General features: G+C 35.1%; 1 protein-coding gene across 1 annotated transcript; it reads right to left on the reverse strand.

The window, feature by feature from the left end:
* Window positions 1-1,962: 1,962 nt before the first annotated feature.
* Window positions 1,963-7,195, reverse strand: LOC110797073 (general transcription and DNA repair factor IIH helicase subunit XPB1-like). Its single transcript, XM_056841159.1, has 17 exons — window positions 7,047-7,195; window positions 6,804-6,970; window positions 6,529-6,694; window positions 6,313-6,454; window positions 6,154-6,216; window positions 5,979-6,066; window positions 5,553-5,890; window positions 5,383-5,458; window positions 5,087-5,280; window positions 4,839-5,002; window positions 4,666-4,738; window positions 4,087-4,200; window positions 3,588-3,668; window positions 3,427-3,486; window positions 3,240-3,314; window positions 3,079-3,143; window positions 1,963-2,413 (listed from the first exon to the last, which is right to left on the reverse strand). The coding sequence occupies exons 2-17, from the start codon at window positions 6,946-6,948 to the stop codon at window positions 2,326-2,328; spliced, it is 1,932 nt and encodes a 643-aa protein (XP_056697137.1). The 5' UTR covers window positions 6,949-6,970; window positions 7,047-7,195; the 3' UTR covers window positions 1,963-2,325.
* Between the last annotated feature and the right edge of the window lie 3,652 nt (window positions 7,196-10,847).

Genomic DNA, 10,847 nt, shown 5'->3' on the forward strand with positions numbered 1-10,847 from the left:
CTGTTGCCTTGCCGCCTAGTGATGCCTTGTTGCCTCGGATGCCTTGTTGCCTTGGTGAGGGACCTTTAGAGATGGCTCGTGACATTCTCCCCCACCCAAGTCTTTAACGACCCTGTCAAGGCCGTGCCTCGAACTCCGCGATCTTGCCCCGGAATTGCCATAGATCATCCTCTTTTTCCTACGAGGTCTCACTGTCCGGTAGCCTCTTTCATCATACCGGATGAGATATTCATTATAGCTAGACACACCCCTCTGGATGAATCTCTTTGCCTCGATGTTCTCGGAGAGAGCAAAACCAATATTTGACAATGGCTATATATAATGGATCGGAAGAGAAAGAGACTATATATATAATGGCTAGTAGAACATGATTCGAGGAGATGCATACATAAAATACCTACAGGAGAAATCACCAACATAATAGACACAAAATTACTGTAAAGATCAAGTATAAGCAAATTAAGCTTCCAACTTTTGTATTGAATTTGAAGGTACGTTATGTAATGTACAAAGACGAATCAAGTCTTTATTTATAAGAGTATAAAAGACTCGTAAACCTTAAACCCCTAATGTCTCAAACAAGAAAAACCCTTCCGAAGGGAAGGTAAAAACCTGTAGGCCAAATCTAATTTATATTGTAGACAAATTCAAAAACATAATAAACATCATCGCCACCAACTTGATTCTTTTACTGCAACACTTCTTGATTGATTATTTGTAGAAAGCTATCATCAGAATTCAGATTATCTTCAAAATTGACTTGTTGGTTACTCTTATGATCACCTGAAAATCCTCAAAATTGACTTGTTCTTGTTCAGCATTCACCGTATTATTAGTTTCTTGTTCTTGAACCATACCCAAAACACCAGATTGTTGAGGTTGATCAACTTGGACAGCAGCACGTTGACGTTTGTTTCCTTGGACACATCATCAGCAACAGTAGTAGACTAGTAGTAGTAATTACTAGTGCTTGTTTGTTCTTGACATTGCAGCTGCCTTTTCTTGGAGACTTGTTTAAGGATCTTAACTGCATTTCTTGATACAGTTAGCTCTTTATTTCTAGTGACAAAAGCTGATATATTTTGTGCCAAGTATATCAGCTTAAGATCCTTAAACAAGTCTCCAAGAAAAGGCAGCTGCTATGTCAAGAACAAACAAGCGCTAGTATTACTACTACTGTTGCTTATACTTGATCTTTACAGTAATTTTGTGTCCATTAAATATGTTGGTGATTTCTCATGTATGTATGTGTGTATCTCCTCTTCCTTTTCCTGTTCATATGTAGCAGCTATTGTTAGATTAAAGAATCATGTTATACTAGTTTCTGGTATTTCACTGTTGTATGGCCTTGAGTCGAAGAAACAGGTTCTATTTAAGGTGGTGTTGATACAGTGGAGGACAGAATATAGTCTGTTCCAATCCATATTTATTATAGCCATTGTCAAATCTTGGTTTTGCTCTCTCCGTGTCAACGTAGGTGAGCTTGTGATTTTAGTTGATATACAGAGATTTGAGGTGATGCAATTGAATGAAGAACTTGGTGTTTCCATTCTCCTGTTCTTTGAAGGTTTGGTTGTATAGTTTATGAAGATTTGGCCAGTTGCACTCTATTTTGTGTTTTAAGGATGATTTTGCTATGTAAACATTATTGATATGAGAAAGGTCAAGATATAGTATTTGGTTATTGTTTTCACTCAAGTTGAACAACCATTGGAATATATATAGGAGTGTCATTTAAATGGTTAGATCGAAGGCTAACAACACCAAGAGCAGTTGAAGAATTGTTGATGATGGAATTGCAGGGTGAAGTTGACAAGAATCCAAGTAAAGGACACTTAGGGAGGGAATGTTGTAATATCATTTAACTTTCAATAAACATATATGCTGTTAGGGGTTGATTGATTTAGCAATTTAGCAAACTTATTAGTCGATTGATTTCTCAAACACAAGACTTCCAGTGTTAGGGTTTTGCAAATGTACAATCAGATGAAGAAGTTCATAATCAAACAAATTTACACAAATTAACAAAAAAGAAGCTTAAAAACCTTGACACATTACTGAAATACTGATCAAATTGTTGAGCATAGCCCTTGATCACACCGTTTCGGCCAGTCACAGAGACATGGACCAAGACACTAAGGACAAGGTTATGCTTGCATTCTGTTTTGGGTACTCTGATGTCCTAATTACACATAAAACTGTCAAAGTTGTAAGTTTACCACCAGACCACTAATTACACTCAACTATCGTGTTGCATATGCACAATGTTTGGATTATACTGCTTACAAACTGAACAGTGGGAACAGAGCTACAGCACAAGGGCATTCAAAACTTTCTATTCTTGAAAAGATGATGCCGTTTGGGTGGATGTTTGGGGTTGGTCTTCACATGCGCAGGCCTCTTATGTCCAGTGCTGCACATTACACGGTGAACATATAAGCCAGCAGTAACTCTCAAAATTAATGCATGTTGTTAATTAACCGCAGTGGACTTAGGATAGTGACTGATGTATACAAAAAGCTAAATGCAAGTGTACGCCTAAGAGTAACTGTAGTTGGTACTGGAAACAAGTGTGTTAAGTCAAGTAAAAAAAATGAAAAGTGTGTATAATCCTGCCAGCTGACTAAAAACAAGTTTATAGTTATGAAGCAAAGGCTAAAAACCAAGGACAAACTTATGATCTTTGGTATAATCGCAGACAAACAGTGTCTGTTATGTGGGACTTGGCTCGGCTTTAGTCAAAAGTTCACAAGTATCAAAAGTTTAATCATAGGCTTGAGAAATGGAAACTGCTCCATATTCAGAAAAGGGGTTTATAGAACATGTTTTGTAGCTCTGATTTACAACTATGGCAGGAAAAAATGAAGTGACTGGCACCAAAAGTTAGTGTGCATAGACAGTTTCATAAAGACAGTAAAAGGAGATGTCAAGTATAGATACTATAGAGTTAAATCCTACGATGGATGATAAAGGAAGTTGTTGACTGAAAATCTCAACCACCAGGCCAGTGGTGGAAATCATGTGCAGATTTATTTAAGCTTAGAGCATGGCCTTCAAGAACCAAATATATATTCTTACCTGTATTGCTGTAAACCATCCTGTGATACCTCATCTTCAAACATCTCATCCTTTGCTCTTAGTACCTGTAACCAAAATATATGTAAAGTAGATAATTATAATCTAACCTGAAATAATTATACAGGTGATATTCTATCTGTTATTGTTAAAAGTAGGAATACCCTATACAGGAGATTCATCTCTTGTGCATGGTCGCTGACTTCTGCTCCATAATCAAGAGGCAAGCTTTTTATTACCTTAAAAAACCAAAAATGAATTCGTCAAATTACATGTGCAAGTTACTTCGTAATAGATAGGATGACAAATCCATTTCAATTAACTCGTCAAAAGACAAAAGCAGGATGTTACCTTAAAGTTGTAACCTTGGTCAACCAAAAACTGCTGCCTTTTAGTAGAGTAATACATCTCCTGCATTTTAAAAGAAATGAGACGGAATAATTAAGTGCAAATATAATACAACAATGTCCAAGAAATAATCACTTCCAAAAACAATCAAACGTTGACATTACCCGTGTATTAGTGGATACAAGTGAATAAAAGAAGGCATTATACTCTTCCTTTCCTCCGGTCAGCCTATCTTCAAGACAACCCTGTAAATTAAACATGAATAAATCAAATATACAAGTGTTTTCACTGAATTTTGAGAACCGGGAAACAATTACAATCCATTTGTTGGATGTGAAATATGAGTGGAAACACAAGTACACAGTTGAAGTTGAATATATGTGTTCATTCCCTAGTGTTCTTAGAGAGACAATAATTACTTTAGTTTATGATGTTCTACCAAATACTCAGAGCTACTACTGTGCGAGCTATTACTGCCCGGAGCTACCACTGACCGACATGAGCTTACAACTCTTCCTTTAGTTGCTTATCTCTATCGCAAACTCCTATCTTTGCTGCTAAAATCTTGAGTTTCCATGTGTAAATTATTTTCATTTCAACAGATGTGCAAGTTCAACTGATCTTGTTTTTTTTGCTTAGCAAATAATTATAACTTTTTCTCACCTTTGCCCTGAGAATACGGCCAAGACGTTGAGCTTCTTGACGCCTTGAACCACCATGGGATGAAATTTGAATGATCACATTTGCTTCAGGTATATCTATCGAGTTATCACCCACCTGTGCGTGCATCCCAGAAACAAAATATTAGCTTCTAAGACAATGTTTTCAAAATTCAGATGCATAGGAATATCATTGGAAGAGGAAAAAAATGGAATCACAAGAGATCTAAAAATCCTCAAAACAACACCAATGACTTGGAGATATATCTCAAGACACCACTCAATAATCAAATAAATACTACGTATATCTTAAAATACCACCCACAGAGGTCATATAGTGTTTTCACAAAACATAAACATACAAATGCTCAGTATAGTGAATTTACTACCTAAGTTACCAGTCACTCATGCATGCACAAAGGAATGTAAAGTAAGCTACCCAATCCAGGGAGAAACTGAACTACTAGGGAAGGGACTTATTCACCTACAAAGCCAACATGATGTATCATAAAGTGTACACAACATCTCTGATTAGATATTAACATATGAGCCAAATTAGATAATTTGATTTTAGACATCATACCTTAGAAAGAAATATTGTGTTCCCATTCTTAGAAGTCTTGAAGTCCTCTAGAACTTTAGTCCTCTCAAAATGACTTTCACATAAACAAAATAAAAAAGAAGAAACATAAGCATAAGTAGGTAGGTGGATTGCCAAAGTAGACAAGATGCATCTGCAGAAGTGATCAACAATACCTGGTACCACCATGAATCATAGGCTTCCCGAGCTTCTTTGCATACTCCTCGAGAGCAAAAAGGCTATCAGCAAAAACTATTATTTTGTCACCACGCTCCCGCTCATGATACCGAATTAAGAATTCACATGCTTTGAACTTGTTGGGATTCATCACATATAATGCCTGCAGAAGTTATTCCAAAAAGTAATTTAATTCAAAGTTATTGAAGCAGGGTAACTAACTACAATCTGTCAATCAAATATATACCTGCTTTTTCTGGGAAACTTTTTGCTTCAAATATTCGGCAAAAAACTCCTTAGTCATCGGACACCTAACTTCAGCACACTGTACATTTGCAATGTAGCCAGCCTTTACCAAATCCAACCAGTTGGCTTCGTACAGTTTGGGGCCAATAAGGAAGTTTAGATCAGAGATTCGATCATCCTCTCTCACAAGGGTAGCTGTTGATTATAAACAATTATATATCACTTATCAACTTATATGCTCAACATATCAAATCAACACATACATTTCATTATTCAAATTGTAACCAAAAAGAATACCAGTAAGACCGAGTTTGCAATGCGATTTTGTAATGCTGATGACTTTCCGAAACATGTCAGCAGGAACAACGTGTACCTAACATAAAATCAGAAAATTATGAGAAGTCAGACATTGTAAGGTATCCTTCAACTTGAAGCAAAGTTTCTTATTTGTTCAACTAGGTAGTTACCTCATCCATGAGAACTAATCCCCATTCTGTATTTCTTATTTGTTCCATGATCATCTCAGATTGTTCAGAACGTTTACCACTAAAAGCAAGCATGTTGTATGTTGTCACAACTACTCCAACATTATCAGGTAATCTCTCTTTGCTATCAGAAGTGAAACAAGATATGTCATCGTCTCTAATAGTGGACCAAAGTTTGAACTGAGATGCCCATTGATCCACTGAGACAGCATTTGTGGCCAGACAAAGGCAGTTCTTCTTTATATGGCATGCTGCAGATACACCAACAAGAGACTTTCCAGCCCCACAAGGTAACACAATAATGCCAGATCTAGCTTTACCTGTAAATAAATCTTATCAAAAACAATTCATATACTTGTATCATAATCCATCTCTGTACATCATAAGCATAACAAGTATAGATTTTACCATTCCCAAACATTCTACAGAGACTCATTTTCTGGTATGGTCGCAGTTCTACATTAGGCTTCAACAGCATGTTGATATCAGGACAACTCTGCAAAACATTAGATGTTAAACACCCACAGACAAAGTTGATGAGATGAGATAATGATGCTTATAAATATATGAGAGAATCACCCACTGTGTCATTAAGAAAATCATATTCCTCCAACATTTTTGGATCTGACAGCTTCATATTTTCAACCTGTATGTTGTACGTAAACAAGAAAATAGTAAGTTATAATTATAACAACTTCAAACAATGAAAGAAAATGTGTAGGTGAATGTTGAAAACACTAACCCTATCAATTAATTCTTTAGGAAGAATGTTCTTTGACAAGATAGTGAGGATGTTTAGGATCTTTTCTATCCCAATACCAACAACAGAAACAGCAGTGTTTAATGACTGCACGGTTAATTTGTATTCGTGCATGTATTCTTGCCTGCAAAACATTAGTAAAAACATAAGTTACACATACATACAGGAGATTTAATCGGAAGAGTCGTCGAATCATACCTGCAAACTGGTTCAGCAACCGTGATCAAGAAGTCACTAGCTTGTTCATAATATTTCGAGCAAGTTTCCAGCACAATTCTGCCGTTCGGACAAGTCCAGAGCGGACGGTTATCATAATCAGGCTTGAGTGTCATATTGGTGAAGTCAGTCTTAGACTCAGGCTCAGCTATAAAAATTAAACCAAATCTGATTAAAAATTGGATTCGAGACTTGTAATTGCGAATTGGGAACTGGGAATTGGGTTTATAACATAAACAAATCAAATCAAATCATACCGTAGACTATAATGTTGTTGTTGGCGAGGTATGATTTAGGGAAGTCGAAGTCGCAATTTGATGATTTCAGCTTCTTGATTCTCCTATGGTGTTGTTGGGTTTCCGTGCTATTTGTGGCATCGTTTAAAGCCTTTGAAGATTGCATGTTGATTGATTATTGATTGTACCTTTAATATTCAACAATACTTAGGGTTTATTCAATTCTACATAACTATTGTACAAAACAATTGAACAAAAACTTACTTCTGGTGGCGTTGGCGTTGCAGCGGCGATGGCGGTACAATGGCAGCGGCGGTGGCGGTATAATGGCAGCGGCGGTGGCGGTATAATGGCAGCAGGAGTAGGACTGTAGGAGTAGGCGATTGCGTTTTGCTTATACGGATTAATGAGAGCTTACCATATATTTATCGTACACAGCGAATTCCTAAGCCTACAGGCTACAACCGTCATTACCCTTTTTTTATTCTTTCCTTTCTTTAGTCAATTAGTCCATAAGCCTACAACCGTCATTAATTAATTCTCGTTATACTTTTGCAAAATCTTTGTCACTTTTTCTAAAATAACATTAATAATCTAAGTTTTCTCTAATATAATATTATTTCATTAATTTTGATCTAATTAACCTATCTTCTACTAATTAACTATGGTTAAGTATCCGTAAAAGTACTAAATTAACCTTTGTTTACTATAAAATTTTCCCAAGTCCCAATTAACCTTCACTGATCATTAATTCATTGAAAAATAATCAAGCTTCAATAATTTGTCACTCGTTATTCCTTAAAGCTAATGGACCTATTCCTTAAAACTAATGGACCTAATAACGCCGAAAAGAATAAATATATATATATATATAATCATACCTGCAAACTGGTTCAGCAACCGTGATCAAGAAGTCACTAGCTTGTTCATAATATTTCGAACAAGTTTCCAGGAAAATTCTGCCGTTCGGACAAGTCCAGAGCGGACGACTATCAGAATCAGGCTTGAGTGTCATATTGGTGAAGTCAGTCGACTCAGGCTGAAGGCCTGAAGCTCATGCTCAGGCTCAGCTATCTGGTCGATCTCCATCTGGGTCTCTATCTACGGAGTAGTAAGTTAATATGTTGAACTCCCTCTGTCCCGGAATACTCGACTCAGTTTGACCGGCACAGAGTTTAAGGGACTTGAATTGACTTATTTAATTTAATAGGTAGTAGTTTGATAGTGGGGTATTATTTTAATGTAGTTAGTGGGAAATGTGTGAAAGGGTGGGGTTGGGAGAGAATAGGGGTTGAATTTTTAATTATTTTTTGTATGGAGTAAGGGGTAGGTGGGTTAATAGGGGTGGAGTGAGAAATAATATAATATTGTTAGAATATTTCCATTTTTAGAAACAGGTCAAGTATTAAGGGACGACCCGATAAGGAAAACAGGTCAAGTATTCCGGGACGGAGGGAGTAATCAAAAGAGCCTAATTTTCCAAACCAGTAAAAAGGAATACCAAATCAGTTGCAATATAGGCCACCAATCAAATTCTATGTCAAGTCCCCAATTTTACCACTTCAATATTTATGAAACAAATGGGTCCCAAGTACTATACCAGCAAGTCAGCAACATCTAAGTACACTCTACACTGACAAAATAATGGCAAAAACCAATATTTCAAATGACAGATTAGTTGCAGACTTTGCAATCAATCTCAATAGCTGCACCCTTGCAGACTTGCAATCAATCTCAAGATAAACAACCAAATCCATCCCTAGAATAGATACAAAATTCAAATTCTGGCAATTTTGTAAAGCAAAAGCAAACCTAGTTTGAGTCACGAAATTACAATTTTTGACTATAATCTCATCCAAATTTAAGAATTTCTCAGAAAGATTAATGAGAGATTTATCAAAAATGAAGTAATTACCAGACAAATTAACTTTTCTGAGACGAGGGAGCTTCGAAGCAATCAAAACAACGCCATCATCAGTGATCCCTAAAGCACCACCACCACAACCACCAGAAACATCAGTAACACAGTAATCATCCTTTGGATCACTAACATCCAACTCCTCCAAATTTGTGATGAACTGGGAAATAATCCCCAAATCGGAATCAATAACAATTGAAAGATTGTGCAGCTTAAACGATTTAATCGACTTGAGAGATGAATTGGGAGGTTGTTGAATCGAATTCGAAGGTAAATCGGTGTGATTAGATAGGTCAAGGAAAGTGAAATGAATTGAAGAATTGAAGTGGGTTCGCCATGGAAATCGGGAAGGGAGATGTGTTTGAGGTTAGGGAATCGAAGGAAGAGTTTGGAGAGAAGTTTGAGTTTTTTTTTAAAAAAAAATTTAGGCCGAAAAAAAATGTATTAAGGGCAAAATGGTAAACAACAGCTAACGGAGGACTAACGTGTAACTCTAAGTGCATCTCATGAACAGTATGAAAAATAGGGGTATATTATGTGATTCAAAAGACGCGAGGGTATTTGGTGCGTTTTTGCAAACCTCTGGGTATTTCATGAAAAAAACGTAAATAAATTAGAGTTAAAGTTAACGGAATGGACGGAAAATGCTTATTAAGGGTATTTTGTGTTATTTTTTAAAACGTCAGGGGTACTTGGTGCATTTGGGAAACATTAGGGGTATTTGGTGCATTAACGCAAACCTCGGGTTCATTTCATGAAAAATCCGAAATAAGATTTACTCGGGTTTTTACATACTGGTCAATGGTAGTTAATTTTTACCAGGGTTGAAATTTGCATAATGCCCTAACCCTTTTTTTTCCTAGTTTTTACAAAGTATGAAGCTTTTCTTATTATTAATTTTTAACAAAAAAAAAATATCAAAAGAGATTTTGTATGGTATTATGCAAGTTTAAAAGTACAATTTTTACATATTTTCAATCGTATACTTATACTTTAAGTATGAATGTTTTTGTTATACAATATTAAATTAGTGAATTCGTCCTATTTAATTGTCTTTTGCATCAATTTTTTTTGTTAATACCCTCTTTTGCATCAAGTTTTTCATGCTCGGTAGATTGACTTTCTACTTAGTTTAAAAAGAAGAAGATCGAAAAACTATACATTTGTAAAAACTTTCAAATAGTTTCTCTAAAACATGCGACACTTCAAACGTACAACTCCATTTACCATATAAATATAGTGAATATAATGCATGGACGCACGAAAACGAAGGCGACACTTAAAATAACTTTAAGAATAAGTTTATCCAATATGATTTTTAACCTTTATATGATATATGATATTGTGATTTTAACAAAAAAAATTCCCTTTTGGACTGGACTATGTGTTATAATGATTCCGTAATACTTACATGTAATACTTTTATACGGAGTATCACAAGAATGAGCTTAAAAAAAGTATAATTCTATATCAAATTATTATTAACTCATCTTAAACATAAATTTACTAATAATAGATTTTAGATTTTAATACTCCATATTACTTTTTTATTAAGTAAGAAAGGTCAAACTATTAACAAAATAGGAATGATATATAGAAATACGATAGTGTATTTCCTAAGAAGTACTCCGTATATACTACCTCTATTCCCGAAAGTTCATTACGCCTTTGAATATGTGTCCAAAATATGAAAAAGTTTCAGTAAATACCATTATTATATACATCAAAACATTATCATATACTCCCTCCGTTCCATAATGTTCCTCACTTTTTCATTATGCGCGGTCTCCAATGCACTACTTTGACCGTTAATCTTTTTAATCTCGTATTAGTAAAAATTATAAAAAATTGATATATAGAAAATTTATATTGAAACGAATCCAATGATATCCCGCAAGTTAACATTTATACTCTTAATCATACTATTAATTACGGTCAAAGTTTTTAAACTTTGACCATATGAATAGTAAACATGAGGAACATTATGGAATAAAGGGAGTAAGATCTTGTTAGATTAGTCTCAAACTCTCAATATGTACTTTTAGAATATCATTTTTTTAATTTTTTTTTCGTATATGGAATTTGATTTATTAGTGGTTAAATATTGAATTGCAGTCCAGATAAATAATAAGTGTAAAAAACTTCAA

This window comes from Spinacia oleracea, chromosome 3 (assembly GCF_020520425.1).
Source record: "Spinacia oleracea cultivar Varoflay chromosome 3, BTI_SOV_V1, whole genome shotgun sequence".
Taxonomy (NCBI): Eukaryota; Viridiplantae; Streptophyta; class Magnoliopsida; order Caryophyllales; family Amaranthaceae; genus Spinacia; species Spinacia oleracea.